The sequence below is a fragment of the Sceloporus undulatus genome, chromosome 2, assembly GCF_019175285.1.
Source record: "Sceloporus undulatus isolate JIND9_A2432 ecotype Alabama chromosome 2, SceUnd_v1.1, whole genome shotgun sequence".
NCBI classification, from domain to species: Eukaryota; Metazoa; Chordata; class Lepidosauria; order Squamata; family Phrynosomatidae; genus Sceloporus; species Sceloporus undulatus.
The window spans coordinates 144,912,660-144,931,101 of NC_056523.1; the positions used below are offsets into that span (position 1 = coordinate 144,912,660).

Below are 18,442 nucleotides of genomic sequence, written 5' to 3' on the forward strand. Positions count from 1 at the left end.
AAAAAAAGATACAGCTTTTACTCCACTTCCAAATGACCCACACTAAGGGGCATTTGCCCTGGAACGGGTGTGGAAGCCTCGGATTCGCTTGTGGGAGATTCGGGGTGAATATGAACATCATGTGCATAATTCGATTTCTGATCTGGGGTAAAAGGTAGTTTGAATGGCCCTGAAGGGAAATGGAGAAGAGAAATCTACAGCCTCTTTAAGACTAATTGATGCAATGACTAGGGAAGTGGACTGATAAGTGATGCTCACATATAAACCAGTTAGTCTTAAAGGGCCTGCCACAACTCAAGATCATTCTAAGTCTGGAAATTGACAAAACATTCACACAACCAGAGGCTGTGAACCAGATTAAAAGCAGCCCCGCCCCCCAATACAAATGTCAAACTGGTTCTCATCTCCACTGTCTACATGCCATTGCTAAGAGCAGTAAGGAGTAACCATGGATACTGAAGAATATTTTACAAAAAAATTCAGTATAGAAAATCTTAAAAGCCCACAATTCTCAAAAGAGAAAAAGGCTGGCATGCTAGACCGGTCAGTAATTTTAGAGAAGATCTTATTGAAATTAATTTCTTTCTGCCTACTAAATCAAGGCTGACACACTGCTACCATCTGCTGGTCATCAATCAGGGCAGCACTGAAGTTCAAAAGTTGAACCACATTTTTAAAAATTATTTTGATGAAAATAATCCACAGGGAATTTGGGTTGAATCTCTGTTGTTTACATGTTTACCCCAAATGTACCCGAATCAGTTGTGTGGGGGGGAGCTACCTGGGGTAATCGATACTGGGTCTCTTCCCAAGGTTTTTTTAAAAACATTTGCATTGTTGCAAATGTGAATAACGATTGTGTGAATAACGATGCGAACAACCCTGGATTAAACTCAGTATACTTTGAATGTATTTCAAATGCATTCACATTGCCTGTGGCTTCACAAAGGAAAGAGACATGCTAGATTCCAAGGAAACATCTTCTTTGAATTGCAAATGGACATTATATTTCCTTGCATTTGACAATCTACCAGTGACTGCATGGCCAAAAAGGGAGCCTGCAGATAGCCCTCCCTACCATCTGAACTAAGACCAGAAATAGAAAATGCAGGCCTATGACTCATATCTTCCATTTCTTTCTCCTGTTTGCCTGAAGAAGCAGCACAGTGCAATTTCGCAACATGTAATTGTTCATTTTGGTTGGCCCAATAAAGATATCATTGTTTGGATGTTATTGGATTTCCTATATGGCCGACACAGTGACATTGAGTAACTGCAAACATTGAATTTTATAACTGTCAAGATTCTTCCCTCTTAAGCCTTGTCACAAGACCTACAGCTTCTCAAACCAGCTTTCACATCATTTATTCCTCTTTGTATATGTATGGATTCAGTAGAAAATTTTGCTTTCCTCCCCTCCCAGTTCTCCCTGTAGGCCTTGCCTGCCCGTCACTCCATCTTGTGTCCATCTGAACTACATCTGAACTCTACTAGAAATATGGGAAATCTGTGGGCATAAACATCTAACCACAATCATACCTTCATCCTTCTGAAGAGGCAAATTTCTTGCTTTGATCTCTTATTTGACAGTGTGATGTGCATATCTTTGAAATTCAGATGTTTAGACAGAAATTGTTGCTCACATACAGAACTGGTCATGTTCTTCTTCTGCTCAACTGGGTAATTATCTTGCAATTGTGGTTTGCTTTTCTTTAGTGAATGCACATGCCATTTAATTGTTGTAAGGCCTTAACAATTACATTACTATGATCTAGGACAACAATGATATATAAATCTCATGCACGTGTCTTTAGATATAAAGTCCAAACATGTGTGGAACCAAGAATAAAATTAGTATGTGCTTCCCCTTTGAAAATGAGCAAAACGTGTCAGCTTTGCAAAGATATGCAGGGAAAGGGCAGATATAAACATAAAATGGCTGGAATTCTGTTGATGACATGGGTGTGTGAAACTAGAGGTTATGAGTTTCATATGTACTTGTACAAGGAAGTGTCCAATACCTTATTCCACAAGGCCTTCACCCCAATGCACTACAACCGGGAGGCTGCTGGGTACAGCTCTGCTCAATGGATTAGCGGTGGGGATGTGCCCAGGCCCATTCTCCTGAGCACAAACAGCTGCCTTATCCTGGAGGCAGAGACTGTTCCTTCTCCCCCTTGGTGGCTCAGAGCAGCCACACTGATCCCAGGCTCACCCTGCAGCTGTTCAATGACCAGGGAGATGGAGATGTACCCAACAGTTAATGTGAGTGCTATAGGAAGCAGCTGGGCACACTGCCTACAGTTAGATATACTGACAGAAATGTACACTCCACTAGCATGAAACAGGATCTTTGCCAGAATGTAAGCAGATTGCTACATTTTGGCCTTAGTGAGAAGATACGATGCAATGTAAAAGTGTCTATTGTTCACCTTTAAGTGGGTTGCTTCTGTTGTTCACCACATACAACACAAGCTGCATTGTATGCATTACAGACAATTGATAGGTCAACAACAGGTTTGTCCCCCAAGTAGTTACAAGATGTCCAAACCAGAAGCCCCAACTGTGGTTCCTAATGTATATCCTCCAAACTTACCCTAAATTCAGCAATATCTTCTCCAAAGCTCAAGCCAGGATTTTGCAATTCACTTTTTTCATCTACTAACTACAGTGGCTAATATACACCTTAATCTGTAATCCTATGAATTTGGCTGATGATAGCAGCTAGCCTTAGTAGAGCTACAATAGCAGGCCCCCTATATCATGCCCCAATCTTGGGGATGCAAATACCGTATATACTCAACTATAAGGCAAGAAATTTATGCCCCAAAATGGATCCCTTGACTTATATACAGGGCAATATGGTAATACTGCTTATGAAGTTCCTAAAAGAAGTGCCCACCTTCATAGCCTGGGATCTTTAAACAGCTCCCCATTTGCCTCCCCGTGCGCTCTCCTTTCTGTGTGTGTGTTATCCCTCAGCCTTCTTTCATAGCCAGAGCTAACAAACAGACTCTGAGGCAAAGGAGGGAGAGAGAGTGTGCACCTAGGCTTGTAGCCTGTTTTGCAAACCATGAACCTGGGAAATCATTTTGGTAAAGGGAAGAGAGAGAGAGAGGTGTACCCCGTTGTGCAAGCCATGAGCCTGGGAAATGCTTTTGGTAAAGGGAAGAGAGAGGAGTTTGTACCTCATTTCGAAAGCCATGAGCCTTGGAAATCCTGGTGGTGAAGGGGGGAGAGAGGGAGAGAGCCAAGGTTTGTTTCCCCATTTTCCATGCTGAGACTGGGATCCATGGAAGAGGTGCAGAGAGGGAGAAGGAGGGAGGGAAGTAGTGCTTTGTTTCCCCCTTTAGATCCTTTGTTACATGTCCCAGTGTTTGACCCTTGACTTATTCATGGGTCATTATCAAAATCCATGATTTTGGCCCCCCAAAACTGCCCTCGACTTATACAGTGGACCCTTGTTGTACGCTGGGGTTTGGTTCCAAATCAAATAATAAAATCTGTGGATGCTCAAGTCCCATTAAATATAATGACATAGCAAAACGTTGTCCCTTTATAAAAAATGGAAAATCAAGGTTTGATATTTGAAATTTATACTTTTTTTTAACATTTTCAAACCGTGGATGCTTGAATCCGTGTATAAAAAAATCTGTGTATAAGAAGGGCTGACTGTACTTGAGGTTGACTTATACACAAGTATATACGGTTAAATGTTCCGGTTACCTTGATATTAGGCTAGTCACCAACCAACAACTGCCTGATGCTCTGCCATTCTCAAACAGGATATCTAAACGCTGAAAATTCTTTTTAACTGAAGTTATCATTCCCAGCAGTTTGCACCCCTCCATAGTTACTCCATACTTAATATATGCAATTTTTAAAAGGTAAAAAATTGAATTACCTATTCCTTGAAACTAAATAAAATAGCTACCATTTAGTTAAACACATGCATCTGAATGCTACAAGTGTGAAATAAAACACACTATCCCCTTATCCACTTTATTGTCACCTCAATACTTACAAAAGAGTATGAAGCAGCTGGGTGAGACTGCAGCATGAGCTAGTACTTGAGCCATGTGATACTCTTCGGTGGCATCACTAAGGTTAGGGTCACCATAGTGTGATAACTTGTGCTGTTCCCCCCCCCCCCCCCCCCCCCCCCCCCCCCCAGCCAGGCCAAATCTTGTTACCTAAATTGTTCCAACATTTACTTTGATAGGGGAATTAATTAATTAGATAAAGGGAGTAGGAAGGCTTGTGGTAACTTTAAAAAGAGGAGATCTTAACTTTTTGACCAAGTCCAAATACTAGAACTCCAGCATGCAAGGTCCAAATATAGTTTTATTGATACAGCAAAGGATTTGCAACCTTCACACAAAAGCACACTTGTATGAGAGCTAACAAAATAAAAGTAGGTTAAACTGTATAACCAGTTGCAGGTTAGGGTAATACTTTACCTAAATCTGGAAGTCAGCATTCCAAATCAGAGGGAAGATTTCAGGGAAGCTGGACTCAGATTGCTGCCAAGTGGAAAGGCTAACAATGCTAAGGAATTTTAGATGAAATCTGACAGCATAATTGTTTCATTTCACCCAAAATCAATTGAGAGCCAAACAGCACCACCTTATACCTTTAACTTTGGGGGCAGGCCTTTGACAGCCTTTTTAGGGTCTGGTGAGTGAACAGGAGATGGAGGGAACTCAGTTTCCTGCCTGACTAGCAGACTTACCAGACCCAGAAGGCAGCCCTTTCCCACCAGCAGCTGATGGTGGGGATGGGTGCTGCTGCTGCTGCCTTACAGTCTGTTTCTTGCTTGCCCAGCAGGCCTACCAGACCTGGAAGGAGCTGCTGGGTGGCAGCAGCACTCCACCCCCGCCAGCGGCTGCAGCTAAGGAATGGCAGGGACACCCTAGTAGTCAGAGTAAGGAAGCCAGTGGGGTCTTGGGACCACCTGCCCCAACAGGTGTTCATACCCCTCTGAAGTTCCACCCAGTCTGCATCCCCCCCAACCTTAGTGATGCCCTTGATACTCTTCCTCCACTGTTTAGTGAAACTAACACCCCAGAATTATATAAAAAAAGTTACACCCCCCCCAAACAAAGGATTTATGCTAGTCTTCGTTAAGTTATAACAATCATGTAATGTCCTGATATGTTCATTATGAAGGTGTGTGGGACTGATTACAATTGACCAATTGTTTCTAATCAGTACTTCCAAGTTCAGCAGAAAATGCACAAATAACTGTAGACCAGAAGAACAGAGGCAGCCAAAGTTGGGTATCAAGCCAACTGTGAGATCAACTTTTATTTGCTGCAGTTGCTAGAACACAAGGTTGTGGCAAAACAAAAAACCCTAAAAAAAAAAAAAGGATTCAAAACAAAACTGTAACCAAACTGTCAGACCTGGAGAAATTTCTACCCTCCTCCTGCATTCCCCTTGTGTCCCAGCAATGTTTGAGAATCCTGTTAAGTTTCACAAAAAACAATCTTCATATTTAAAACAAATACAAAATAATCTATGAGGAGAAAAATCTATACAGAAAGTATGTACATCTCAGATAAATAGGCTAATACTAAGGTGGGGAACCGGAGCTTGCCAAGAAGGTGGAGAATGAGCTAGCATGCCATAGGCCTTTGCAAAAGAAGGCAGCTGTCTTATGGTTCAATTCCCCACAATCTCCATGTTTGAGCTATAAGCCTACCCTGCAAAACCTCACTCTCCCACCCCACCCCAGGGCTCCCAATAACTCCCCAGCCAACAACCACCTGCTTGTGCTTCAAGGCTAAGATCTACTGCCCCCTACTGGCAGCAGCTTCCATCTTAAACCACCCAAACCCATCCCTACTGAAAGTGCAACTGAAACCAAATGCTGCTAGAGAATCCATAACCAGATTTGTAACACTGCTTTCTGCAGTACACAGCATGGGATCTTCTCTGACTTTTCCTGAGTCACCACTTCTGAACGAGTTCAAACAGAATCAAAGCTGCAGTATGATCTACTGCAGTGATAATATCATGCCAAACTGCTGGGATGGCGAACCAGTAGCTGTTGGCAAAAATAACCTGTAAAGCACCAACAAGGGTTATGCCACCAGCCCCACCCAAAACTGCATGCATGCCCACCAGCTAACACTGACACTGCCTTCTCATAATGGCATAGTGGCTTGAGTGATCCCCCTGCTCTCTTCACTCTGACAAAGCATCAGAGGCAGCCTAAATTGATGCCCTCTAGAACGAAGGCAATGGAAATCTTGGAGGCTGGCAGCCTCACACTATTCATTCATGCCAGCTGTTTGCCGCTGGCATTCCTGGTTGTGCATTACCCAACATGATTAATAAAACTTTTTGTTAAAGAGAGAGCTCTCAAAAGTAAATGTAACTGAGCACATGGCTTGCCTGACCAAAGAAGAAATAGTGGCAACACCAAGTGACATGGTTCCAAGGTAGATTCTTATCCTCCACCCTGCTGCAAACTAATCTGTGCCTTTGGCAGTCCATTGCTCATTTCAGGTCCTGGGTCTCAAGAGTATCATCCTAAAGCCAGCATCATTCTGGCACAACTCACACTTCCCAACGGCAAATCAAAGCGCTTTGTGCCCATTTGGGGTACACATAGCTTGAAGCTCTCTCTCCATCAGCTTGAGAAAGTGAATAAGTCAGCTGCAGTAATAGGAAAGACACCAACAACCTTCTTGTTCTGCCACTTGGGCTACCACAGATGTAGTTGGTACAAACTGCCCAGTTGAGGGGCTGGGAGAGATATGGCATTCTCATGAATACAGAAGTCCTTGAGAGTTGGTGGCTGCCATACTTCTACCCCCCCCCCCTCAACTCTTCCTGCTCCAAACCAGAAAAGAATAGCAAAAGCTGAAGCTAGTTCCCTTGGGTTGGCAATACAGAGCAGGCAATTCAGTGTAGTCTCTCATTCCCCTCAGTCAAGGGTCTGGGAGGCAATCCCTGCCAACGCTGCAGCTGGTTGAGCAAGCCAGGGAACTAATGTCTCTTGGTGGAGGAGACCTTCTTCTTGCGTGCAGCCAGCATCTCATAGAATGGGTCCCGGCTAATGGCAGCCCTAAAGGGAATGGAGAGAGAGAGAGAGAGAAAAGAAAGCAAACAACATTAGGGAAAATCCCAGACTGATCAGAAAAGCTCAACAATGAATGCTCAAATTACAGGAAGCCCGAGGAAGGCAAGTCTTTTTAGAAGGTTACAGTAGGGAGTAATTTAACTAAAGGGGGTAGAGGAATTAGAAATTTGCACTATGGTTTCACTGAAGAGTCCCCTACATTTTCCCTCTCAATGCAACCATAGCCCCCAATCTTTCCAATGTAACTGGCAAAGATCAACAAGGGAGCTAGCAGAGACCCTATTTTTCCCACTGTTGCCTCCCCTTTTCACTCAGCCAGGAGACAGAGGAATTAATTCTCTTTCTGTTTCCAGCCAGACATTTTGCCACTTGTTAGCCCTGGTGCTGCAGTGGTTAAATACCTGTACTGCAGCCACTCACTCATAAACCATAAGGTTGTGAGTTAAATAGCAGCCAGGACTCAAGCTCGACTCAGGCTTGCATCTTTCCAAGGTTGTTAAAATGAGTACCCAGATTGTTGGAGGCAATTAGCTTACAGTTGTAAGCCACTTAGAGACTGCTTAGGTGGTATGAGGCACCATATAAATGAAGCTGCTATTGATATTGCTAAACCAAGCTCTAATGAATTCCCCAGATTTCTTCATTTCATTCCTGAACCTAACATATTTTCCCTTTACTGTCCCTCCTGCACTCACTTGATGCACTTGATCCATTCTTCCTTCTCCTCTGGGGTGGGTGCTGAGATACGGTACACAGTGTGGTTCCCTTCCACTACACGACCATCTGCTTCAGTCTTACATGCCTTGATCACTTGGTCTTTGTTATCAGGGATATACAGCTCAAAACAGTTCTGCAAGAAGTAAAGAGGACTGGTGGCTAGCACAACTTCAAAATGATGCAAATTGTAGGAATTTCAAAAGACACAGGGAGTCCCTTTACTAGTTGTGGCCACAAGGATTCTTCTGCAAGTACTCAATTCTCTAGGACTTCCACATACACACAGGCAAAACCAGTAAGTGTCTAATTAACCACTGTCTCCTCTTTCATCCAAATTACGAAACCATGGTTAATGGCCCCAAAACAAGCCAAAATATCAAAATACAGTTTGAAGTTTATTTAATATTCTGGTTTGTTCTGAAGTGGTAACCATAGTTCCTGGTTTCATCCAAACAAAGAAACTATGGTTAGCAATATTGTAATTCAATCCAGCATGAACAAAGTGGTGGTGTGTGGGCAAAAATCTTGTTCATCTGCTGGCTTAATATTCCAAGACACAATCATCCAAACATAGTGACTGACAATTATGCTAATGTAGCAGATGCTCCCACTCAGATCCTCTGGAATTCCTCACCACCTGGACACTGCCACTGGGCCATGTATGCTCTGGATCTGCACTGTCTAAACACAGATAACAGCATTCTGTGCAAAACTCATTGCTGCCTTGAGAAATCTAGCATCCATTTTCACCACAAGTAGACAACTTTCCCAGATCCAGGTCCTGCCCATGCCTCTTGTGGGAAACTGCACCCCTCACATACCCACCCAGATTTTAAAAAATAATGACAAAGGCACTCCATTACTTTAAGGGATTACAGGGGGCATTGTGTCAAATTTTGGGAAGCCCTCAGTGCTTTTTTTTTTGTTTGTTTTTTGTTGTTGTTGTTTTTAACAAAATAGGAGGTGTCTTGAGGTCCTCAAACATCTCCAATTTTGGGTACCAAGATGGACATCAGTCCAGGAAGCATTTTACAGGTCAGAGGAACCTTTAAAAAAGAAATGGATTATGTATTCTGATATTCTTATAAAAACAGGAAAAGGACAAGAAATCAAAACGAAAGAACAACTTAAAAAAGAAGGAATTGAAATAAATTGGCTCTTTTACCATAAATTAAAAGGAAGGAACACTAAGGATAAAAATGATACTGGTGTTGAAACAGAACTAAGTACTCTGGATAAAACATTGTTTAAGGGACAGAAACATATGATAACAAGGGTGTACAAAATTTTACTAGATATTGAATTAGAAGGCAAACTGATAAAAGGAATCATGATTAAATGGATGCAGGATATCCAAGAATCAATTCCATTGTGTAATTGGGAAAGAACATGGGGAATTTTTTTTAAAATTTACCGAAAGCGCTAACCTAATTGAAAATTATTACAAATTGCTATACAGATGGCATCTATCTCCACATAAATTGGCCAAAATAAAAAATACGAAGGATAGTAACTGTTGGAAGTGTGGAGAGAACAATTCAACTTTATTTCATATGTGGTGGGATTGTAACGTTGTGAAAAAATTTTGGGAAGAGATCCATAAAACAATTCAACATATCATGCAATGTGAAATAGAAAAGAAACCCCATCTGTATTTATTAAATATTACCGAAGACTTTAAGGGAAAACTATGTCGAGATGAAATAGATGTTATATTGTACTTAGTGATGGCAGCACATTTAGTTTTTGCTATGAACTGGAAAGAGGGAAAACAAGATTTACAGGAAGAATGAAAGATTAAGGTAAATGAATTGATGGAAATGGACAAAATAACCATGATGATTAAAGAAAAGACAGACCAAAACTTCCACAGAAAATGGAAAAAAGTAAATAAACTATGGGAATGAAAATTAAAGGGAAAAGAAAGAAAGGGAAAGGGAAGGAAGGGGAAAAGGGAAAGAGAGGGGGAAGAGGATTTAATGCTTTTTAAAAAATATATATCCCTTATTTATCTTTTGGCTGGAAACAAAACAACAACAGTCCTAATAGCAAAAATGGACATGCCGCACATGAACATAAAAACAACGGATGACGACAGAAAGTAAATGTTGTACACCCGTTCTAACAGCTCAACCGCGTCAGCAAAACAGAGCAACAATATAATTATGTTTTATATGTTTTATTTGTTTTCTATGTTTTTTCTTTTTTCTGTTAAACGTTTTGTATGTCATGTTATGTCAAAATAAATAAATTAAAAATATATATCTCCAATTTTGGGGAAAGACCACCCTTCAACTGGCACAATTGCCCCACCATATTTAGGATGGGGGGGGGGGGCATTAAATTATTATTCTTTAATAAGAAATGGGTGTGGGAAAGGGCTGCATTGGGGGCTAGTGAACCACAATGTGCCCACACCTACTTTTCGTTAATTACTACCTTAAAGGCAAGAAATATAATTAATGAAAAGAGAAAATCATATCCTAGTACCAAGAAAAATTGAATTGTGCAAATCTGTTCACTTTGTACAACTTTTGTCTGTCATGGGAAAGAGAGAATCCTGCACAAGCACATTGGAATGCTCTGATCATTGGCTCGGCCTTCCCAAACGTTTTTCAAGCTTTAAAAGCATGAAGCCCATGAAACCATGGCTCTCACTCCACCCACCTACAGAGCATTCTCTGGCCTTAGCACTTACTCACCGGCTTCTTAGAATCTTCTACCTCACGGATACTCAAATTCTCCAATGGAATGATGCCTCTTGGTTCCTTATCCTGCAAGATGATCACTTGTAGATTCAGCAATGACTTAGTATATTAATGCTAATAAACATCTCATGCTTCTGCATCGCAGAGTTAAACAATGGGATGATATTCCCTCTCAGAAAGATTAGTCCCTAAAGCTAACTGCAAAACGGTGGCTACATTAGTCTATTGCAGTGAACACAAAACACAGAGCTATGATCCCTTAAAAACTAACAGATTTATTATGGTATCCTGTGGCTCTATAAAGAAAACACTACATCAGAGCCATCTAATTATGTTGTTCCACTGCACAGCTTCCAATTCTAGCCTCTCCAAGCCATTCAACTTAGATTTTAAAAAAATTCAAAGCAGAATGATAGCAACCCTGTTGAATGATTTTGTGTACTTGCACAATTACTAGAGTACCCTGTGCCACTCACCGTGGTATACTCAAAGTAGTAAAGGCAGTTGTCTGTCAAGATGAACCAGCGTCGCTTCCATGTCTTCACCCGGCCACCTGCATAGTGAAAAAGCAAGCTTGACAACACTTGCCCAGACCCAAACATTGGCTCTGGGCATGAGAGCAGCTAAGGCAGAGGCAGAGGCAGAGCTAGATGCTATGGGCATGAACAGGCAGAGTTAGAGTGAGTGGATCAAGAGTGCAAGCAGTGCCAGCCTCTTATCAGAGCAGCAGGTGGCTATATAGTGAGTATAAGAGCTGGCGGGCAGGAGCAGTAATGGTGCTGGTGGTGACTGGGGGAGCAGTGCCCTACTGCATGCCACTGAGTGGATATTTATGTGCCAGGCACTGAGGAAGAGACATTGTTTTCCCTACAGGCTCTAAAATATGTTTAGGCTTGCCATGGTGCAAAGCCTTCAGCCTAGTCAAAGAATTTTGCTTGGCTCTGACTTGATATCCTGCCTCTAAGATGATATCTACTGTTTTAAAAGGAGAGATAAGAGGACTGTAGAAGAATTTTCCTCAACAGACTGGTAGCCAGTTTTCATACAGGGCCATTTCTTTTCTCACCCAGAGTCTGACTTGACTATTCTCTGCTTTTTTTGGTCCTCGTCTTTAGAAACTGAGAATAGCCTGTCCCGAGATGCATTGTCCTAGATAACAAGGAGAGCCAACTAATATACCAGGGGCAAAAGGGGATTAATACAATTTCCATCCTGTTTCAGTGTAGCTTTCAAGAAGGGGTTCCATTTAGCCTCCAGACATGGGAAGAATTAGCTACATCCCAGGAAACAGAAAGTCAGCTACCAAGCAGGTTTGCAATTACTGTCTGCAAGTCTGCTCTTTTTCACACTACAGTACACAGTTATAGCACCTTGATGACACTTTAATTGCTATAGCTGAATTCTGTATGAGAATCTTGGGATTGGAAGTTTAGGGAAGGACTAAAGCCCTTTGTCTGAGAATTCTAAACACCCTGGTTTCACAGCATGTTTTCATGGCAGTTAAAGTGGAATCATAGTGCTATGATTATGTTGTGTGAAAGATACTATGGCGGGATACAAACCGCTGCTTTGCGGCATTCCCCCGCCGGCGCCATTTGCTCCGCGAGGGAGCCGCAGCATCCAAACCGCGCGGCTCCCGCGCGGAGCAAAAAAGAAGCTCCATTTCGGAGCTTCTTTCTGCGGCGCACGGATGACGTAGCGAAGCGCCAAGGGCGCATTCGCTACGTCATTAGCGCCGCGACACGTCTGGACGCTATGCGTCCAGTACGTAAAGATGGCGCCGGCCATGTCGAAGAGCCGGCGCCATCTTGTACGTATTGTATACGTACTAGGGTTAGGGGGGTGCGGAAGCACCGCCCCTTCCTAACCCTAGTACGTATACAATACGTACTATATGGCGGTGTGTATCCCGCCTATGTCTCATGCTTACTCCAACTTTGTGCTCTCCAAGTATACTGGTCATGCTGGCTCGGGAAACTAGGAGTACAACTACCGAGAGGACACCAGGTTGAGAAGGGTTGCTCTGTCTAAATAAAATGGTTTCAGAGGAGGCTTCTCTAATCCAACTCTTCACTCTGTGGTGGTGGGGGCTGGCTTGGAAGTGCCATCTAGTAAGAAGAGATGCTTCCATCCTCTGATGGAGCATCTCTTCCCCTTTTCTGAAGCTGATGCTGCACTCTCTGCAGCTATGAGCTTCAACAAGAAAATCAAGAGGCAGGCAAATGCAAGTCTAGGGCCTTGTGCATGGCAAATGGAAAGAGTGTGACAGCACAGATCTCAAGTACAGTACTTTCAATTAGGAGATTCTGTAACTGACAAGTCAGTGCAGTTTGTGTGTGAGAGTGCATATATGTGCACACTTGCGTAAACGCCTGCGCGCACACACACACACTACCGAACAGCGAAGGTATACAAGGTAACCAAGGCTTCCTAACCCATTAAAGCAGAAGATACTGTAGTCAACACAACCCTCTTCAATCTGACCTATCCCAGTCTGAGGCTGCAACACAGTGCATCATACAGACTGCTAAGCATGAGAAAGGCAAAAGATACTGTAAAGGCAGATAAACCTGAAAAGGTGTTGGGGAGCAGTGGGGAGGGGGGAACAGCTTTCAGTGCTCTCTATCAGGAGTAACTACTCTCTTAAGCCCAGAGGAGTGGAGACAAGTCAAGGAAAGATTAAAGATGCAGAGGTCTACAGATCCACCCTGAGATACCCTGACAGCCAACATACAGCCACAGGCAACAATGAGGCCTCATTCAGCAACACAAGAATTTTTCTAAAAGCAAAAACTCAAGAACAAAAAAGGAAAAAGAAAAAGCCAATGGCTCCAGAGTGCCTGCCACAGTCCCCAGGGAACACAGAAAAACCTGACATCATGGAATGGCCCAATTTGTGGTCATTCAGCACATTAAGAAGACTTCTCAGAAGAGTTACTGCTGGAAACAGAACAGATTACAGTTCAGCAGGCAAGCACAAGACCCCCAAGTTCAATTCCTATTTTGACCAGCTAAAAGGATCAAGTAGGAAGAGATGTGAAAAACCTCTGTCCAAGCCCTTGGAAAGCTGGTGCTTCTCAGATTAGACGTAATCGTGTGCTTGATGAACAGATAATATGATCTGGTCAAAGGGACCTTCCTCTGTCCCTGCTGGGAGGCTACACAGTTGAGTGTCACCACTAAGCTAGCCTTCTTTTAACACAAGGTCTGGACAGGCTATATGAACCAGATATACGATTCTGAAACTCAATTAGAATTTGACTCATTGAGGTGTTTTTACTCTAAAAATCAGTAGATAATACTGGGCTCTTAACTTGGTGTATTCCTCACATAACTCTTTTAAGGAATCCCAAAGTGAAGCTGCCAAAAGGTGACAATCTGAAAGCAATCTTTCGGTATCTCAGAACATGTAGAGACTGGGATGTCATCACTGTAGAAACTTTCTAGCTCTTTCTAAAATGACACTTTCATATTGGCCATGCAATTGTCAAGAAGCTCTGTTATTTTGGATTACCACAATTTGCAGTTCAAGTTTAAAAGCTGAGTGCAGGCCCTGCCATGCATTATGTAACTTTGCCTCCACAGCCATGAAAACTGCATGCCAGGAGTGTACAAGATGATAATTATGGTATGTTTTTGGCAGCCCAGAAACTCCTGAAGGGGAAAAAAGGCACAAGAATTTCTGCTGATCTCATATTTATTTTAAGTCTATCCAGTTACTGAGCTGTTTTAGAAAATACAAAGCTGTAGCTTATACAACATAGTAAATAAACACTACCATATTTTAGGACACTGGGAGCTGGTGGTTTCCAGGGAATTATTACAGAAAATTAGAACCTTGTCAGTCAGGGACTCAATGGATGGCATTGGCCAGGGCTTTATCTGCAAAATGGAAAAAGCGACCTACTTCACAGGGTTGGTGCTGAGATCACAGGGATAAGAATAAGGACTACAAGAGGATCTGCAGTATTATATAAATGGACTGATGGGAGCCATGGTTGTGACACAACAGAGATTTTATCAGCTTATGCATTTTGACTTGGTTGTGTCACTTGTGGGATCTGACTGCCAGATAAGCAGGGCTCTTCCTTTTATCAACCAGCATTTGATGTCAATTAGTAAACACCAGTTTAAACAGAATTAATATTATATTAGTCTCTGTTAAACAGGCAGCATCTTTGACAAGGGCTTCTTCAGATGAAGGACTTTGTTAATTACTGGGCTTCTTTGTTTTAATATTCTTCTATCATGTGACTTTGGCATTTCTTTATTTTAATGAAAAGTGGCATATTATACTATAATTTAATTATACCATAATTAATACAATATTTAATTATAGCAGAATTTATAGTTTGTCTATCTGCCGGTTAGGTTATACAAATCCACATACTTGATCACAAAATCTAGCTGTATCTAACCAAAACAAAGAACACAGTAAATTTCTGAACCTAACTTGTCAGCTTCAGGTACTTCTTGAACAAATACTTTGGATTTCTGTATTTTTGGCTCTAGTAAAATTTTGCAAAATTGCAAAATAATTTTGAACAAACTTAGTATTTAAAATTAATTTGACATTACAAAAGTCTTCATGCAAGTTGGGAAACAAGCAGCAAACTTCAGTTTTCCAGGGGAAGACTGCTGGCTTTGCTCCATTTTGATGGAACTCAGTGTGGTTTTTTTAAAGATTGTAGGTGCTGCCAATCAAACATTTATTTCATTTGAATCTTATGCAAAATAATCAGCATCACTCAAACCAATGCTTAACATAAATGCAAAAAGGATCCTTCACCATGAAGATAAAATTAGAATCATAGAGTTGGAAGAGACCACAAGGGCCATCCAGTCCAATCCCCTATGATAGTACAAGATGCTAATGTTGCTGCTGAAGGTAGCCACACTTGTGAATTTTTAAGCTGCAGAAGGAACATGCTTTAGAAACCAACAACTGTGGTACCTTTAGCAGCAAGCTTAGCTTCTTGAACTATCACTGCGGGTAAAGCACTGGGCATAGAGCAGCACAGCTTGTGAAGAAAAGAAAAGGTCAGGGGAAAAGTACTTGAAGACTGATGGGGCATTCAAAATTCTGTATGTATGGGGGGAGCATTGAAAAGTTACTTTTTTGAACCACTATGCTCCCAAACCTGCAGCCAACATGATTACTGGCCATGCTAGTTGGGAGGATTTGGGAAGCTGCTCCCAAAATGTAACTTTTCTAAATTGTGGAGGCCAGGGAGTACTGTGATGTCCCTTACAGTGATATAGGGAGCACTATCCAACAGGTACTAATTCTCCTAAAACAGCTGCATGGCCCTGCCATTGTAAAACACAGTGTTTGCTGTGGTGGAGAAGTGCAGTTAACTTAGCTGTTGGATGCATGGCAGTGAAAGAGCTGGACTCTCTGGCAAAGAAGAAGCCACATCTTCTGGTGGGATCAAGGAGAGCTATGCTGTCACTGTGGCTGAACTACAGCATGTGGAAATGGCCCTTTGGAGTAACAAGACAGACAAAGTAAGGCTCAGCAGCCTCTACAGTAAGAAAAAAAGCCCCCACATATGTAGGTGCTTTCTCTGCATTGGAACTTGATCACATGATAAATTTGCAAATGGGCTATATAACCTGATAGCAAGCTGCTTAGCAAATAATGGTGTTGTAATCTTCCTATCTCATATTTCACTAGCACTAGCTACAGGTCTCATTCTAGGAAATTCTCAGGTGGGAATTATCCTAGTCCTGGGATATGAATATTTTAATAAATAATAAGTAAATGGTTGATTCAGACATAAGCCAGAGGTGTGCAAGTATGACCCTCCAAATGTTTCTGGGCTGAAACTCATACAATCTCTCACCATTAGCAATAATGGCTAGGGCTAATAGGGGCTGTTACCCAAAAACATCCTGGAATCCACAGTTGTCCATGCCTGGCCTAGATGTTGACCAAACAGAGGAGAAGGCAATTGCCAGATGCAGGCATGACTTTGGGAACTTCTTGCTCTTTTTATCTGTTGGTTTGTTTGTTCTTGTGCCATGCAGGCCACAGATACTCCTGTGTGCCCGCAACCCCTCAAACCACCCCACATCTTGCCCAGTTCCCCAGGGACTGTGCAGCCAGACAGCAACAGTGGCAAGAGCAGCAATGACTAATGTATCACCAGCAATTCAAAATAAAGAGAACAGAAAAATAAAGAAGCACTGCAGGACACCCCTAGCCCCCAGCGAAGCTAGCAAGGGGATATGGGGGTACGTACCTCCTGGAGTTTGGGGGACAGGGAAAGGCAGAGCCAAAATCATGGAAACATACAAAATGAGGGAAAAAAGAAAATTAAAAAACAAAGAACTTCCAAATTTGCTCACAGCATACACCCCCAATTGCATGGGGTGCTGCCCAAGCTAAAGGGTTTTGAGCAATGGCAGAAGGGTTGGAGGGTAGACACAACTTGAGAGGATGCCAATATCTCTCCCATTAATAATGCAGGCCATCCTTTCCACCAGAATATGCAGAAGGACCAGGCCTACTCTAAAGCTTTTGGGGTCACCAGCATGCCACAGACAAAAATGCAGCAGCCTCTGGCAGAAACGTTCACCCCCATTCCTAACTACGAGGAATTATTGGCAGCATCATGAACATGCATGCCACAGAAGCCTCTGTCTGGACAATTTATCAATTTAATGCCAGGGCAGGTGATAGGTATTAAAATGGCCTGCAACCAGGACATGGGGGTAATGTCAGGGTGGCATGCATCATCAAAGGCAAAAGGATTCAGCCAGGGTACAGGCAAGAACCATGTCTGCAAGATCCTGACCACATGAAGAATCACCACTGGTGGTTACCATCTCATTCTCAAGTATTCATAGTTACAATGGTTTTAGTGTTCTTAGCCACTTCTTTCCTTATCTTCCATTTTCTTTATTAGGACTTATCAGAATGACATTGTGGGTAGTCCTAAACCCTGAGAAGATTAATAAAACTATCTAACAATAACTGCTTTTTGACAAACGGTACAGGCAGCAATGCTGGGAAATCCCTTATACTGTACATTTAGTGATTGAAGAAATCTTCTGAAAGTGCTGTCCCTTATGATCTTGGGCCAAAGGACAGTCTTGCAAACCAAGGGACCTAATTTACATAAAGTTCCAGTCTAGAGTGATCCCTAGTTGAAACAATTGCATCCAGATTGAAGGCCCCGCACATTTCCCTAGGAAAAGGCCTCAAAGCTCTTTGTTTCACTACCCTCAATTGCTCTCAAGAAATAGTAGCAACAGGATGAATCCCCAAAGTAGGAGGTCATGTAGAAATTGATTTTTAATGCAACATTTGGACCCATTGCATTAATATATCTGAAGGATCTGAGCTGCATTTTTTTTTAAAAAAAATCATCAAAATCCAACAGCCATGTTCTTATGCAAGACAGACACACACCAAGACACCCCTGAAGAATGTTTGCTCAACTGGGACACAAAATTGTTGAAAGTTTGAATCTCACTGGCTATTGCTCATTCCTGTTTATTACAGACAAGTTTTGTTTTACTAGAAGGTAAAGATCTACAGTGACCCCCTTTCCTCTACTAAGAAGATATTAAAAAGTCACTGCCAGCTATGATATATGGTATCCTGTGTATCCTTTCTGATATCCATCTTGACTATAGTACAGTCTTGTTCTCTCCATTACCTATGGTTACCCAGACATAAATATTTCAATTATGTCATTAGCTTAGTCTTTCAAAACATAAGAATCACTCCAAGGTCAAGTCTGAATGGAAGCAGCATGTTGGATCAACATGCATCTGGTTTTATTGTACAGTTGGTCCTTCCTTTACGCAGGGATCCATTCCAGATCCCCTAGCATAAGGGAAATATCATGTATGCTCTAGCCCCATTGCAAACAATGGGGCTCGTGCATGCAGCACAGTATGGTACATGTGCCACTGC

At 42.1% G+C, this 18,442-nt stretch overlaps 1 protein-coding gene across 4 annotated transcripts in view; it reads right to left on the minus strand.

The window, feature by feature from the left end:
- Positions 1–5,280: 5,280 nt before the first annotated feature.
- CYTH1 (cytohesin 1) overlaps positions 5,281–18,442 on the minus strand; it is an 82,535-nt gene continuing 69,373 nt past the window's right edge. For 3 of the 4 annotated variants that reach the window (XM_042452593.1, XM_042452594.1, XM_042452592.1), the window contains exons 10-13: positions 10,992–11,070; positions 10,510–10,581; positions 7,786–7,940; positions 5,281–7,075 (exon numbers count right to left, since the gene is read on the minus strand). In XM_042452593.1, coding sequence (XP_042308527.1) covers positions 6,997–7,075; positions 7,786–7,940; positions 10,510–10,581; positions 10,992–11,070 — 385 coding nt within the window. In that variant the 3' untranslated portion in view covers positions 5,281–6,996. The remainder of the gene's footprint in view (positions 7,076–7,785; positions 7,941–10,509; positions 10,582–10,991; positions 11,071–18,442) is intronic. The other variant, XM_042452591.1, reaches the window with a different exon arrangement.